The 16,683-nt window shown below is 41.8% G+C and overlaps 2 protein-coding genes across 11 annotated transcripts in view; one reads left to right on the forward strand and one right to left on the reverse strand.

Annotated features, from left to right (window-relative positions):
- The window catches only part of LOC125467209 (inactive phospholipase C-like protein 2), a 289,707-nt gene extending 281,651 nt beyond the window's left edge, over positions 1 to 8,056 (forward strand). Inside the window, exon 6 of the mRNA XM_059638241.1 lies at positions 7,818 to 8,056. Coding sequence (XP_059494224.1) covers positions 7,818 to 7,943 — 126 coding nt within the window. The 3' untranslated portion in view covers positions 7,944 to 8,056. The remainder of the gene's footprint in view (positions 1 to 7,817) is intronic.
- The window catches only part of tbc1d5 (TBC1 domain family, member 5), a 504,442-nt gene continuing 493,438 nt past the window's right edge, over positions 5,680 to 16,683 (reverse strand). For all 10 annotated transcript variants that reach the window (XM_048520185.2, XM_059638264.1, XM_059638253.1 and 7 more), the window contains one exon: positions 5,680 to 8,247. In XM_048520185.2, the coding sequence (XP_048376142.1) occupies positions 7,924 to 8,247 (324 nt within the window). In that variant the 3' untranslated portion in view covers positions 5,680 to 7,923. The remainder of the gene's footprint in view (positions 8,248 to 16,683) is intronic.

A 16,683-nucleotide genomic window follows, 5' to 3' on the forward strand; every position in this document is an offset into this window, starting at 1 on the left:
GATATAGACAATTTGGTTCAATTGAATCCCTTAATCAAAATAAAGAGAAAAATCAGGAAGGCAAAGAGCGGATATGAGATGACATTGGCAGATAAAGTTTAGGATAATCTAAAGAGATTCTACAAATACATTATGAGCAAGAGGGTAACCAGAGAGAGCGTTTGGCCTGTTCAAGATCATCCAGGTGTTGGGAGAGATACTAAATGAATATGTCACATCGGTTTTTACTGTGGAGAAAGAAATGGAGTCAAGAGAAGGCAGAGAAATAAGCTTTGATGTTTTACAAACAGTTCACATTATAGAAGAGGAATTTTGGGAGGTCTTAGACAGTATAAAGATGGATAAATCTCCAGGACCTGATCTAATGTATCTCAGAATATTGTGGGAAGTAAGGGAGAAAATTACCAGACCCCTTGCAGAAATATTTGCATCATTTATAACCATGGTGAGGCGCCTGATGACTGGAGGGTGACTAATGTTGGACCTTTGTTTATGAAAGAGTGTCGGGAGAAACCGGGGAAACATAGACCTGAGAGTTTGACTTTGGTTGTGGGTAAATTTTTGGAGGTGATTATAAAAGATAGGATTTATGGACATTTAGAGTGGTAAAAATTGATTAGGGATAGTCAACATGGTTTTGTGTGAGGAAAATCATGTGTCACAAACTTGATTGAGTTTTTTTGAGGAAGTTACCAAAAAGGTTGATGATGGCAGAGCAGTAGATGTTGTTGATTTAGACAATAGTAAAGTCTTTGACAAGGTTCCGCAATGGTAGACTAATTAGTAAAGTTGGGTCACATGGGATTCATGGTGAGCTTGCCAATTGTATACACAATTGGCTTAATGGCAGGAGAGAGAGAGTAATGGTGGAGGTTGCTTTTCAGACTGGAGGCCTGTGACCAGCGATGTTCCACAGGGATCAGTTCTGGGTCCTCTTTTGCTGCTGATTTATATAAATGATTGGAATGAGAATATCGAAGGCATGGTTAGTAAGTTTTCAGATGACACCAAAATTGGTGGCTCCATAGACAAGTTTTCCAAGATTGTAAAGGGATCTTGATCAAATGGGTCAATGGGCTGAAAAATGGAAGATGGAGTTCAATGTGGACAAATGCAAGGTATTGCATTTTGATACAACAAACAAGGATAGGGTTTATACAAGTAATAGTGGGTCCTTGGTTAGTGTTGTAGAACAGATGGACCTAGGAGTGCCAGTACATATTCTTTGAAATTTTGCATGGTTAAAAAGGCATTGCTTGCCTTCCTTGCTCAGTCCTTTGAGTACAGGAGTTGGGGCATTATATTGAAGTTGTACAGGACATTGGTGAGGCCTCTTCTGGAATACTGTGTCCAGTTCTGGTCTCCCAGTTAGTTATAGGAAGGATATTATCAAGCTGAAAATGGTTCAGAAGAGATTTATCAGGATGTTGCTGGATATAGAAGGTTTAAGTTACAAGGAAAGGCTGGACAGACTGGGACTTTTCCCCCTGTGGGTACATGGTTGAGAGGCGACCTGAAAGAAGTTAATAACATAATGAGAGGTATAGATAGAACTGACAGTAGTTGTCTTTTGCCTAGGATGGGGAATTTCAACTCTAGAGGGCACATTTTTGAATTAAGAGGAGAGAGATATAAAAAATACATAAGGCTTATTTTTTTACAGAGGGTGGTTCGTGTGTGGAATGGACTTCCTGATGAATTGGTGGATGTAAGAACAATTCTGGAAAGATGAATAGGAAAGGTTTGGAGGGATATGGGCCAGGAATACTAATAGCTATGCTTGGGATTATGTTCAGCATGGACTGGTTGAGCTGAAGGGTCTGTTTCTGTGCTGTGTGACTCTATAACTTAATCAGGTCTTGAGGATTTATCCATGTTTATGCATTTTAGGCCATCTAGTACCTCCTCTTCTGCAATATGGATATTTTTTCATGATTTTGCTATTTATTTCCCCTCATTTTCTACATTCCATATCCTTTTCCATAGTGAAGGCTGATGCAAAATACTTGTTTATATGTCCTCATATTCAGCAGTTCCACACATAGGCTGCCTTGCTGATTTTGAAGGGGCCCCATTCTCTCCCTTGTTATATTCTTGTCCTTAATTTATTGATAGAATCCATTTGGATTCTCCTTAACCCTGTTTGCCAAAGCAATTTCATGTTCCCTTTTTATCCTTCTCATTTGCCTTTTAAGAATACTCCTACCACCTTTATAGTCTTCTAGAGATTTATTGCCTACAAATAAACCAAGAGCTGGGAAGTTTGTGTAGCAAGTCTGGGTCACTGTGAAGCACTCAAATAAAATCAAAGTATTGCAGATGCTCAGGATTATGAAATAAAATGCAAAACACTCGAGAAACACAGCAGGTCTAGCACCATCTGTGAGATAGTTAACTTTTTGAGTCTGAAAAAAAAACTTTTCTTTGGAATATTAATGTTGTAGTTCAAGAAACAGAGGCTACCAGACCTGCTGTGTTTCTCCAGCACTGTGTTTTTAATTCACTGGAAAGCAAACCAGCAGCAATGTGTAGCAAGATAACAAAGTGTGGAGCTGGATGAACACAGCAGGCCAAGCAGCATCTCAGGAGCACAAATCATGTTTAGTGTGATGTAGACATTGAGCAGCACGCAGCACATCGAATGTGAGAAAGTAAATCAAAATCAATGTGACCTCACAGGAAAGCCAACTATTGTAGCTTTATTTCCCTTACTCCAAAGTTAGGAAATCAGCCAAAAGAGCTGAGAAATCAGAGAGAAAAAAATCATGTATTATATAACAATGGTTAAGGAAACATTCCAATATGTAACTGACAACAGAAGGGAAGTAGATCGCTGGGGGGCTTTGTTCTGTTAAGCAGTAAATTTTGTTACATTATAGGTATAGGAATGGCAGGAGTGCTCTGACCTAGGGAATGCACATCCAGCTCCATTCGGGAACTCCAAGATGTTGAACGTACCATAAATAACCACAGGTGCAGGAGTTGTTGTCAGTTGCATCAACTTTCCTTCCAGGTTTCAGAGCTTGAGTGGCAGCTTTATTTTTTATTCACTCGTGGACCGTGGGCATCATCCAGCAGGTCAGCATTTTATTGCATGTCCCTTGTTGCCCTTGAAAAGATGATGGGGAGCCGCTTGCTGTGGGTTGACCCCCGATGCCCTTAGGGAGGGAATTCCAGGATTTTGTCCCACTGGCAGTGAAGGAATTGCAATATATTTTCAATTTAGGACGGTGAGTGGCTTGGAGGGGAACTTACAAGTTGCGGTGTTCTCATGTATCTACTACTATGGTCCATGAGGACAGAAGTAGTTATGGGTTTGCAGGATGTTGTCTAAGGATCTTTGGTGAATTTTTGCAGTTTATGTTGTATATAGTACACACTGCTGCAACTGATCATTGGTGGTGGGGGAATGCTTGTACGTATGGTACCAATCAAGTGGACTATTTTATCCTTTGGTGTCAAGCTTCTCGAGTGCTGTTGGAGCTGCATCTGTTCAGGGAGGAAGAAGGCAAGTTACCCTCCATAGTATTCCTAGCCTCTGATCTGCTATTGTTGCCATTGTGTTTATGTGACAAGTTCAGTTGAGTTTCTGGTCAATGGCAAAACAAGGATGTTGATATTGGGGATTCAAACAAGTGGCAATGGGTAGATTGTCTTTTATTGGAGATGGTCATTGCCTGGCATTTATGTGGTGTGCATGTTACTTGGCTCTTGTCATCTTAAGCCTGGATATAAAAAACGGAAGAACTGCAGATGGTGTAAATCAGGAACAAAAGAAAACAGAAGTTGCTGGAACAGCTCAACAGGTCCAGCTTTTCCAGCAACTTTAATTTTTTGTTTCAAGCCTGGATATTGTTGAATTTAACATGGACTACTTCAGTAGCTGAGGAGTGAACAATGGTGCTGAACATTGTGCAATCTTCGGCAAACATCCTCACTTCTGACCTTGTGATGGAAGGAAGATCATTGATGAAGCAGCTGAAGAACTCCTGCAGCTGAAACGACTGACCTCCAACAACCATAGCCATCTTCCTATGTGCTAGGTACAACTCCAGACAGTGGGAAGTTTGCCCCCAAATCCCACTGATTCCAGTTTTGCGGGGGCTCCTTGATGTTGCACTCGGTCAAATGCAGCCTTAATGTCAAGGGCTGTCACTGTCACCTCACCTTTGGAATTCAGCTGTTTTGTCCATGCTTGAACCAAGGCTGTATTGAGGTCAGGAGGTGAGGGGCCTGGGCAGAACCCAAACTGGGCATCACTGAGCAGGTTATTGCTGAGCAAGTACTGCTTGGTAGTACTGATGTTGGCATCTTCCATCATGATATCACTGGTATCACATGGTATTCCATCAGGTGCTTTCACTGCGGCATATCCAAGAGTATGAGTGTGTGGTAGATAGCACTTTTATCAATATTGTCACCCTAGAGCTTAACAGTAGGCAGGGAGAGAAGGAATAGGTAAACACCAGGTTGCCAAGGTGGACTGGACAGTCAGTGGAGTTCTGACAGCACCTCACCCTCCAACCTGTAGTCAGTTCTGAAAACTGACATGAGCGATGGTTCAGCTTGAGAGTAAAGCCAGAGTCAAATCAATGGTGCCACACAACAGCCATGTGAACAAGGAATAAAAGGGAGATTAGCAAAATAGACATGAAATTGGCTTTGGACAGAAAATAGCAGTGAATGTTCTTCTGTATGATAGTGTTTTCCAGGGTTTCCATGCTTGTCCTGATTATATATGATGTTTTGGACTTTCACATAGAGGGCAAAATTTTGAACTTAGCTGTATTGTCAACCAGGAGGAGGATTGTGCGGAATTTTAAAAGGTCTTAAGAAGTTTGTAGAACAGATAGACAAGTGGCAGGTGAAATTTAAGATCCAAGAGAGCAAAGTGATTAATTTAAAAGAGAACTATGTGGAGAGATAATATACCAAAGGATAAATTTTAAAGGATGGGCATGCATGAAGGGACATGGGTGTACACATACATAACTGATTGGAAGAGACAGAACAAGTTGAATGCAGTTAACAATTCATAGAACACACTGGGCTTTACCAGAGGAATATATAAAAGCAAAGGAGTTATGTTAAATATGTATAAAACACTAGTTTGGCCTTAACTGGAGTATTACATCCATTTCTGGGCACCACACGTTAGGAAGAACATGAAGTGGTTTACAGAGGGTGCAGCACAGATTCATGAGAATGGGTTTCAATTACACAGACAGATTAGGACCATTCTCTAGAAGCAAATGTTGAGAGGAGAATTAACGGAGGCATTCAAAAATCACAATAATCTAGTCAAAGTAGATTGGTAGAGCTTGTTCCCATCTGGTGGAAGTAGAGAACCAGATGGTATAAATGTGAGGCAATTAGTAAACAATGGTGACATGAAAGACATTTTTCAAACAGTAAGAGGCTAGAATCAGGAAAGTACTGGCTGTTGAAAATCTGGATTTTGCAAGGGACATGGATCCATATCTAAAAAAGAAGCATTTGCAGAACTATGAGGAAAAGGCAAGAAATGACAGAGTACAATATAAGGCATGGCCAAATGGCAACCTCTTGTGCTGTAACAATCTACAATTCAACGAGCTGTTATGTATGAATCTAAGTAGATACTGTAAAATAAAATGGAGTCTTTATACTGTCAATTTGAACAATATTATTTTCTATATAACAGACCAGTATCGCAAAAAACACAATTTGGTTATAGCATTCAGTACACATTCTAAGAATTCTGTGGGTGGTTCACTTAACATTTGAGATCTTATATTGAAAACTTAAATCACTCCAACAAATATTGGTATGATACCTTCCAGTGATTTTTCTTAGTTATACGCCAGACATTGTACATAAACGATATACAAAATTAAACATTCCAGCAAAGTAACTTGTATGTACACATTGTTAAATGAGTTGACATGTTACTGCAATTATTTGGTAGCTGATTCTTATAGTAGAAACAGTATAAAATATTCAGGCAACTACATTTTTAACTAATTACTCAGCAATATTGACTTGCATTTCATGAAATTCTCAGTGCCTAGTTTTGCAAAATGCTCCTAGGAATGGGCACATACATGAGATAGAGCAGCTGAATAAAAAGACACCATTTCCATAATGTAAAATTGGAAGCACAATGTAAACACATTTCAGTGCAATATTGCTGATACAATCAAACAGCAATTAGCATAAAGGTAACAAAGCCACAAAAAAAACACCAAATCAAATTGGAGATGAATAAAATAGCATTAGTTCAAGCTCATTTGGTTAATCATTACCAGATACAAAGTATTTATTGCATTTCCATTACTATGGGATAATTAGAGTGAATAAAAGAATCCTGTCTTCCAGTAATACATGTCAGTAACCACATCACTTCCACATCAAGTAGGAATTAGAAATTTCAGAAACTGGAAACAGAGTAGAAGATGCCAGTTTAATGAATACCTTCCTTACACCTAAATATCTTTATAATTCAAAATACTTTCACCAATTTCAGCCTTTAAAATCATAAAGGGAGTTTAGCTGTACCAACTGAAACAGAAATGATGGGCTGGGGGAGCTGGGAGAAGCAGACAGGGTGTAACCTGAGATAACAAAGTGTGAAGCTGGATGAACACAGCAGGCCAAGCAGCATCTCCGGAGCACAAAAACTGACGTTTCGGGCCTAGACCCTTCATCAGAGGGTGTAACCTGCGTAGGATTCCCAATAATAGAGAACTGTCAACTGATTACAATTAATTCAAGTCAGCCCTGCACTACAGGAATGATGCAAGGCTCTCCACTGCTGCCTGTTAGAGAAAAGAGGATGAAGTGCACTCAAGCAGGCATATCCTTTGAGGTGTGCTCAAAATAAATGGGAGGCACAGTCAAATGTTCCTGGCAGCCACAAAAATAACGACAGAGGTGAACTTTCTCTAGTCTGCCTCTCTGTAGTTCTAAGGAGTCTCTGAAAACAAGTAGCCCTGAGGAAATCTCAGAGGACCCCTCAAAAAGAAAAAAAATGATTTTGTGCTCTGGCTTCCAGACAAATTCCTGTACTGATATTGTTATTCATAATCATCACAACAACATTTAATTTACAAGAGGAAACCAATTCAGTAAAATTACATTCTAAAGTTACTGTGCTAAAATGGTTATGCACTTAGAACTACTTGTGTTAGAGGGCTGTAAGTCGGATGATGATACATCCCTGCTTCATGAAATTCATCTCCAATAAATGACCTATTAAAAGCTGTGACTGTCAAATAACAAGCCATATGATCTGAGCTGCCTTGTGGTGACAAATATAATGGACAAGTCTGTGTTAGAGGGCAAGTGTCAATGGTTGATAGGATGTCAGTTTCCTTTTTTTGACTGGTAGTAGGGCAGAACTAAGAGACTTTATGCAAAGACCTCACACTGTGGCTACAGTGCATACGCTTGACCCCATTCATTTTTGAATAGTTCCTGGATTTTACAGTTTTCCTGAGAAACTTGGTAGAAAGGAAAATATGCCCAAGTATTAGAGGTCACTGGTAGTGGGCTACTGAATAGCAGCTGGAACCAAATTTCATTGGAACCAGATCAGAGTGCACTCCATGATCTTGGGTCATGTGGAACTGGTGTCGAGTTGTGTATTCCCAGAATCTGCTTAGAATATGTGGTCAGTTCAGACTTAAAGATTTAAATAGCTGGCGTGGATGTGACATGGTCACTAAATGTAAATTCATTTTAACTAACCAAGGTCCATCATTTTAATTATAATCCAATATACATTAAATCACAAGGCCATTCATAAGGAGCCTCATTAAAGTTTATTTAATTTTCAGACTTGGAGGAGTGCCGCACTTGTCAAGCAATCCATACAGAATTTCATTAGCGAGCAGGTAATAGGTTTTCTAACAACATGGAGGCCAACGCCGGAAAGAAAGAAATTCAGATGTCCAATGGGCTGACGATGGTGAAATCAGAATCTTTGCTGTTGCTGCTGTCATCATCTGGACTGGATCCTGAGTTGCTGGATGGTGACTCTAGAACTCCACCAGTCAGAGGGTCAGAAAACACTGGGGACTGCTGTGCTTGTTTTCTAATTACTTCAGTGGTGGTAGACTTCTGAGAAATTTGATGTTTCTTTGCTGTTCCTGTTGCTTCCAATTTTCCTGAGGGATGCTCATGCACTAAATCATCATCGTCTTTAGAAACCAAAATGCAGTCATCTGAATTTCTACCTTCTGAATTCAAGGAAGTTAGCGATGTGGCCTGAAAATAAATATGACAACAATTAAAAAAAAAGTCAGTCACTAACTCCTAAAGCAATTGTCTTTTATTCCTTAAAAACTCAGTTTTAAATGCAACTCCTAGCCATTAAAGGTGATAAAGAATTTGCATGGGGTTAAGAAGCCATGCAACCCATTACACTGGTATTGGCACAGAAACAGAAACTTCTGGAAAATCTCAGCAGGTCTGTCAGCATCTGTGGAGAGAAATCAGACTTAACACTTTGGATCCAGTGACTCCTCTTCAGAACTGATGGAAGCTAGGAAAAGAATGTTTTTTGTACAGAAGATGGAGTGTTGGAAGAGGGGACAGTAAATGATAGGTGGAGACAGGGCCCAAACATGGAGAAAAGCAGTTGGACAGACAAAGGAGTGGTTAAAGGTCAGTCTGGGGACAATGAAAAGCTACTAATGGGGACAGTTAGTGGGCAATTATGGGTAGTATCTGTAGCAGCCCATATAACGGCCAGGCCTGGTCTCTGGGGGCTCCAGGACATCCTCCCTGAGATAAGGAAACCAAAACTGTACATAATATTGCAGGTGTGGTCTCAACAAGTCTGTGTACAATTGCAGCAAGAAACCCTTGCTCCTGTACTCAAATCTTCTGCTATGATGGCCAACATGTCATTAGTCTTACATACCATTAGCTCCCCATCTAAATAATTTCTATATTACAAGTAGCTGGGACCCAAGCTGATCCCTATGATATTCCACTGGTCACTGCCCGCCACTTGGAAAAAGACCGATTTATTCCTATTTCCTGTCTGTCAACTGGTTCTCCATCCAAGTCAATACACTGACCCCAATCCCATGCACTTTAATTCTGCATGCTAATCTCTTACCTTGTTGAAAACCTTTTGAAAGTCCAAGTAAAACACATCTACTGGCACACTCATATCAACTCTTCAAATTTACATCCTCAAGAATTCCGTTAGATTTGACAGGGGTGATTTCATTACTTCCTACAGACTAAGGGGGTGGCCACGGGCACCCGCATGGGCCCCAGCTATGCCTGCCTCTTTGTAGGTTACGTGGAACAGTCCCTCTTCCGCACCTACACAGGCCCCAAACCCCACCTCTTCCTCCGTTACATTGATGACTGTATCGGCGCCGCCTCTTGCTCCCCAGAGGAGCTCGAACAGTTCATCCACTTCACGAACACCTTCCACCCCAACCTTCAGTTCACCTGGGCCATCTCCAGCACATCCCTCACCTTCCTGGATCTCTCAGTCTCCATCTCAGGCAACCAGCTTGTAACTGATGTCCATTTCAAGCCCACCGACTCCCACAGCTACCTAGAATACACCTCCTCCCACCCACCCTCCTGCAAAAATTCCATCCCCTATTCCCAATTCCTCCGCCTCCGCCGCATCTGCTCCCACGATGAGGCATTCCACTCCCGCACATCCCAGATGTCCAAGCTCTTCAAGGACCGCAACTTTCCCCCCACAGTGGTCGAGAACGCCCTCGACCGCGTCTCCGGCATTTCCCGCAACGCATCCCTCATACCCCGTCCCCGCCACAACCGCCCTAAGAGGATCCCCCTCGTTCTCACCACCCTACCAACTTCCGGATACAACGCATCATCCTCCGACACTTCCGCCATCTACAATCCGACCCCACCACCCAAGACATTTTTCCATCCCCACCCCTGTCTGCTTTCCGGAGAAACACTCTCTCCGTGACTCCTTTGTTCGCTCCACACTGCCCTCCAACCCCACCACACCCGGCACCTTCCCCTGCCACCGCAGGAAATGCTACACTTGCCCCCACACCTCCTCCCTCACCCCTGTCCCAGGCCCAAAGATGACTTTCCACATTAAGCAGAGGTTCATCTGCACATCTGCCAATGTGGTATACTGCATCCACTGTACCCGGTGTGGCTTCCTCTACATTGGGGAAACCAAGCGGAGGCTTGGGGACCGCGTTGCAGAACACCTCCGCTCGGTTCGCAATAAACAACTGCACCTCCCAGTCGCAAACCATTTCCACTCCCCCTCCCATTCTTTAGATGACATGACCATCATGGGCCTCCTGCAGTGCCACAATGATGCCACCCGAAGGTTGCAGGAACAGCAACTCATATTCCGCTTGGGAACCCTGCAGCCCAATGGTATCAACGTGGACTTTACCAGCTTCAAAATCTCCCCTTCCCCCACCGCATCCCAAAACCAGCCCAGTTCGTCCCCTCCCCCCACTGCACCACGCAACCAGCCCAGCTCTTCCCCCCCACCCACTGCATCCCAAAACCTGTCCAACGTGTCTCTGCCTCCCTAACCTGTTCTTCCTCTCACCCATCCCTTCCTCCCACCCCAAGCCGCACCTCAATCTCCTACCTACTAACCTCATCCCACCTCCTTGACCTGTCCGTCTTCCCTGGACTGACCTATTCCCTCCCTACCTCCCCACCTATACTCTCCTCTCCACCTATCTTCTTTTCTCTCCATCTTCGGTCCGCCTCCCCCTCTCTCCCTATTTATTCCAGAATGCTCACTCCATCCCCCTCTCTGATGAAGGGTCTAGGCCCGAAACGTCAGCTTTTGTGCTCCTGAGATGCTGCTGGGCCTGCTGTGTTCATCCAGCCTCACATTTCGTTATCTTGGATTCTCCAGCATCTGCAGTTCCCATTATCACTGAGCCTGTCCAGTCCTGTTCCCAAGTATTCTGCTATTAATGGACATTTATACTCGACGCTAGTATTTCCTCTACCAACAATGTCAGGTTTAATTGGTGTGTAATTTCCTGTTTTCTCTCTACATCCTTTTAAAATTGGAGGAGTTATGTTACCTTCCATTCAATAGGAACTGTTCTAGAGTGTATAGCATCCTGAACGACGACCACCAATATATCAACTATTTCTTGGGCCTCTTCCTTAGATGGTTGGGCCTTGGGGTATTTATTGACTCTAATCCCATCAGTCTCACTTCTAATAATGATTTGTTTCTGGTCCCTCTCACTAGACCCTGTGTTCTTCAACATTTGTTGTGTGCCTTCCTTTTTGAAGACATAGCTAAAATATTATTTAATTGGTTTGCCACTTCTTTGTTCCCCGTTATAACCTCTCCTGTTTCTCCACGTCAGGGATACACAGTTGTCTTTACTAATCTTTTACTCTTCACATGACTGTATATAAGCATTCACAATTAGTTTGCATGTTCCATGTAAGCTTACTCCTATATTCTATTTTCCGCTTATTAATCAATCCCTTTATCCTCCTCTGCTGAAACTAAACTGCTCCCAGTATTCACGTCTATTGCTGTTATTGGTCAATTTGTATGCCCTTTCTTGGGCCTAACACTGTCCCTAATTTCTCTTGTTAGCCACAGTCAGGTCTCCTTTTCCATTTTATTTATTTGTGCCAGACATAAATGGACAATTGTTGCAGACCCGCCAAACATGCCTTATATATTGCCATTGCCTATCTGCCATCATCATTTAAGTAACTTTTCCCAAATTATCATAGTCAGCTCATACCTCATACCATTGTAATTTCCTTTACTTAGCGAGTTTTGAGAAGATTTGTAGCTCAGGTTAAGGTTCTGGATGTGAGTTTGCTCGCTGAGCTGGAAGGTTAGTTTTCAGACGTTTCGTCACCGTTCTAGGTAACATCATCAGTGAGCCTCCAATGAAGCGTTGGTGTTATGTCCCGCTTTCTATTTATCTGTTCAGGTTTCCTTGGGTTGGTGATGTCATTTCCTGTTCTTTTTCTCAGAGGATGGTAGATTGGCTTCAAATCAATGTGTTTGTTGATGGAGTTCCGGTTGGAATGCCATGCCTCTAGGAATTCTTGTGTGTGTCTCTGTTTGGCTTGTCCTAGGATGGATGTGTTGTCCCAATCAAAGTGGTGTCCTTCCTCATCTGTAAGTAAGTCGCCAACCCAAGGAAACCTAAACAGATAAATAGAAAGCGGGACATAACACCAGCGCTTCATCGGAGGCTCACTGATGATGTTACCTAGAATGGTGATGAAACGTATGAAAACTAACCTTCCAGCTCAGCGAGCAAACTCACATCCAGATCCTTAACTTAGATTAAGGATCTTAGCCTCAGAATCAAATACATCCCTCCTGATTCTTGATGAAGAATATTTTGGCCAATCTTCCCCAACAGGTCTCGCATAACTAGATTACCAATGATTCCTTTCTCATTACACAATACCCAGTCTAAGATGACCTTTTCTCTGCCTGATTCCTCAACATATTGATCTGGAAAACCATCCCATACATACTCCATGATTTCTTCCTCTACAGTATTGCTACTGATTTGATCTGCCCAATCTTTATACAGATTGAAATAGCCCATAATTACAGTTGCACCTTTATTGCTTGCATCTCTAATTTCCTGCTTCATGCTATCCCAGCATTGCCACTATAATTTGAGTCTTTATACAGCCCTATCATTTTCTGCCCATTGGTGTTTCTAAACTCTACCACACAGATTCCACTTCACAAGAGCTAATATACTCTGTCACTATTGCAATAATTTCTTCTTTATGAAAGGTTTTTGACCTATTCCTGGATGAATGCTTTTTATTGACGTGCATGTTGTGGAAATGATATAAATTGATTCAACCAGGATTTCTGATTGGATTCTTCTTCTGTTTTTCCAAATATCTCCCTTTGAAATGGAACTCATGGTTTTGATAAGAGTTTTAGTAGCAACTTTTATGATGTTGCCATTTCTCTCAAATACTGATATTCACCGATTTTATACTAAGAGTGCTGGTACTTGTAGAACTTGCAATTGGGATTTTAGCTCAGATTTCAATTTCATTTCCTTCTTGAGTGGGACCATCGTTGGTTGCTGATCCAAATTGATTCCTGGATTTTAGCTACGAAACTCAGTGAAATTCTCTCTCTCCCTCAAAAGAGCGGTGAAGCAATCTCACATCTGTTGTCTTCTCTATACAATCTGCTCATTGATGCAGTGATGGAATTGAAAGGAACAGCAATAGCTTTCCTTTAATGTAAAAGAATGGTAGGGCAATTCACAAATGGAAGTGATTAGTAAAAGAGACACTGGCTATGATGGGCGACTAAACAATGTTTGCAGAAGCTTTTTCTTTCTAAAATAGGGGAGCTGGTGAAAATAGCAGATTTTCATCCTCGAAGGATATTTTTGTGAGCCAGCAGGGTTTTCATGACAATATGCTACTTTCATCATAACTATGACTGATGCTAGCTGTTTAAAAATTTCATGCATATTTCATCAATTCCCTAAATGCCATGGTGCGCTTTGAACTTAAAGTTTGGAACATTAGTCTGAAGTGCTTGATTACTAGTCCAGTAACATAAACAATATGACACCATATTAAGAGTGAAGTCAAAGCACAGTCAGCTGGTGGTGAACTGCCAAAATTTGAATGCATGGTACTTGCAGCTACTTCAGAGGATAGTTAAAAGTGAACCAGATAGCCTTGAGTTTGCAGGAATAGGTTTGTCAGATGGAGAAACTAACACAATTGCTTCATCATGATGCTATTGTCTCCCTCATTGTGCAATAAGAGATGAATAGCTGTACTTTGGACAAAATGGAGTTCATGAAACATGCGAGGTTGCTAGGTTTATAAAGGTGTATTGGAATAATTCAATTGTAAGGTGAAATGCCAGTGCAATAAATATTGCAGAGAGGATGAGACGGATGATGCACAGCGCTCACAGTCAAAGATAATGTGTTTAAGAGTTTTCCCTGGGCTCCTTGGTGTTGAGTGATGCATAAAGATAGATATTGCAGAGATTTAAACAGTTTAGTTGACAGAATTGTGTGTGAAGCAAAGAGGCACTGATGTGGTGAGAATCAATGCCCGACAAAAGGAAGTCATTATCATTGTCAGCCAGCATTGGGTCAGGAGAGCAAGTTGATTCACCAAAGTGAATAGGAGATGACAGAATGTTAGATAGTGGGGGTATGGGAAAGAAATGAAAGATTTATAAGTGATCAAAGGACTGGAAGAGCAGGCAGCAACATTGCAACTGTATGCAGACTCTCAAACCACTAATGCTTTGGGTTCAACAAATCTCACCATGACAGCTGATGCAATTTGAATTCAACAAATCTATAACTGAAAGCTGTTTTTGCTAATGGTGACCACGAAACTATCACCAATTATCACAAAAACCCATCTGTTTACTAAAAGATAGTAGGGGGAAGAAATAAATTGTTATCCTTTCATGATTTGGTCCCACATGAGACTCCAGATCCACAGCAACGTGGTTAACTCTTAACTGCTGGGAAATGGCCTGACAAACCACTCTGTTCAAAGGCAATTAGGGATGGGGAGGCAACAAATGCTGACTTTGTAAGTGACACCCGCTTTTCATCATTGAATAAAGGAAAACATACATTTGAGATTAAAAATGTTCATGAGTTCTAATGCAGTTGGTTTTGGCGTTTTAAAAATGGGTAAAGGTGTAGGGTCACAGCTTGGACCAAGGATATCTCTACTGATATCTGCCAACTTTTGAAATCCAATGTCACAAAAGGGACCTTAGCTGAACAAGCAGCTCAAGCTAAGCTGTCTGGTCCAGGTTGTTTAATTAATGGTCTTGCACAAACAACTGCTTGAGCTCTGCAAATTTGGTAAGTTGCAATGGTCCATGTGGGGAGTAACAAGTTGAGAGATGATAGATGATTATAATGTTTCTCAATGGTTTGATTGTAAGGTGATGACTAGCTTTCCGTCTTACCAGATGTATGTTCTAAATATATTATCTTCAGTAATACACTTAGAGACAAGGATCAATACTCTACCTGTCAGCTAACTGAGAGACAATTACTTCTCACTTTATCGAGGTGAAAAAATCCTGACAGGTTTCAGTGTGTTAGTTCTACCATTTCTTAATTCTGGATGATTGCTCTTCACGTTTTCATCTTAAGCTTGATTCTTTCTGGACATTCGGAGATGATCCTGACCCATTTCATTGTTTCAAAATTGCACTTTGATCTTATTTTACAATTCTTTCTATCACCGTATCTTCTATTAAACAGAAATTTGAGGATGCTCTTTTTTCAAAAAAGTGTTGTTTTAGTAAAATATTAAGCATTTGAGAATCCTTCTAGGAGTGGAAGGTGCAAGGTGTTTCTTACTGCAGTGCAATTCAAGGGAATACATTGCTAATATTACTGCTCACACGCATTTAACTAAAGTGGCCATTGTGCATTTGGTCAGAATGAATTTTAATTGATTAATAACGATGATGACAAAGCTTTCAAACACATTAAGGTCTGGCAGCATGTGTGGAGAGAAAACAAAGTTGATGTTCTAGGTCAGTTACTCTCCTTCAGAACAGTTCTGAAGAAGGGTCATTGGACTGAAAGCATTAATGCTGCTTTCTCTCTGAAGAAAGTAAATCCACATGTCAAGGTCGAAGCTGGAAACAAGTATTTAAACTCAGGGATAAGTACCAAAGTGGCAGACTGAAACCTGCTATATATAAGTACAAGATCAGGATGAGATTGGAGAATTAGTGCATTCATAATAGCTGGGTCTACCTTTTATTCAAAATCAGCCTGCTCAGAGAGGTTACTACACACCTCTACAGCAAGTGGGACTTGAACCCAAGTCTCTCAGTCCAGGTGTTGGGAAACTACCACTGAGCCACAAGAGGGCCCTAAGTCAGCTTTATTCATTTCCTCCACCACCAGGGAACACCCATTTTTTAAAAAAAAATATTTCACGGGATGACAGTGTCACTGGCTAAGCAGTATTTATTGCCCAACTCCAACTGTCCTGAGGCTGTAGATCTGGAGTCACATGTAGGTCAGACCAGGTAAGGATAATGGGAACTGCAGATGCTGGAGAATTCCAAGATAATAAAATGTGAGGCTGGATGAACACAGCAGGCCCAGCAGCATCTCAGGAGCACAAAAGCTGACGTTTCGGGCCTAGACCCTTCATCAGAGAGGGGGATGGGGAGAGGGAACTGGAATAAATAGGGAGAGAGGGGGAGGCGGACCGAAGATGGAGAGTAAAGAAGATAGGTGGAGAGAGTGTAGGTGGGGAGGTAGGGAGGGGATAGGTCAGTCCAGGGAAGACGGACAGGTCAAGGAGGTGGGATGAGGTTAGTAGGTAGCTGGGGGTGCGGCTTGGGGTGGGAGGAAGGGATGGGTGGGAGGAAGAACCGGTTAGGGAGGCAGAGACAGGTTGGACTGGTTTTGGGATGCATTGGGTGGGGGGGAAGAGCTGGGCTGGTTGTGAGGTAAGGATGGCAGTTTTCTTCCCTAAAGGATATTAGTGAGTCAGATTGAGTTTTCCAATGATCAACAATGGACTCACAGACATCATTAGACTTTTAATTCCAAATATTTATTGGATTTAAATTCCACCATCTGCCACGGAGGGATTTGAACCTGGGTCTCTGGATTAACTATCCAACGATAATACCACTGGGACATCACCTCCCCTAATGTGGTCAATTGA

The sequence above is a fragment of the Stegostoma tigrinum genome, chromosome 2, assembly GCF_030684315.1.
Source record: "Stegostoma tigrinum isolate sSteTig4 chromosome 2, sSteTig4.hap1, whole genome shotgun sequence".
Taxonomy (NCBI): Eukaryota; Metazoa; Chordata; class Chondrichthyes; order Orectolobiformes; family Stegostomatidae; genus Stegostoma; species Stegostoma tigrinum.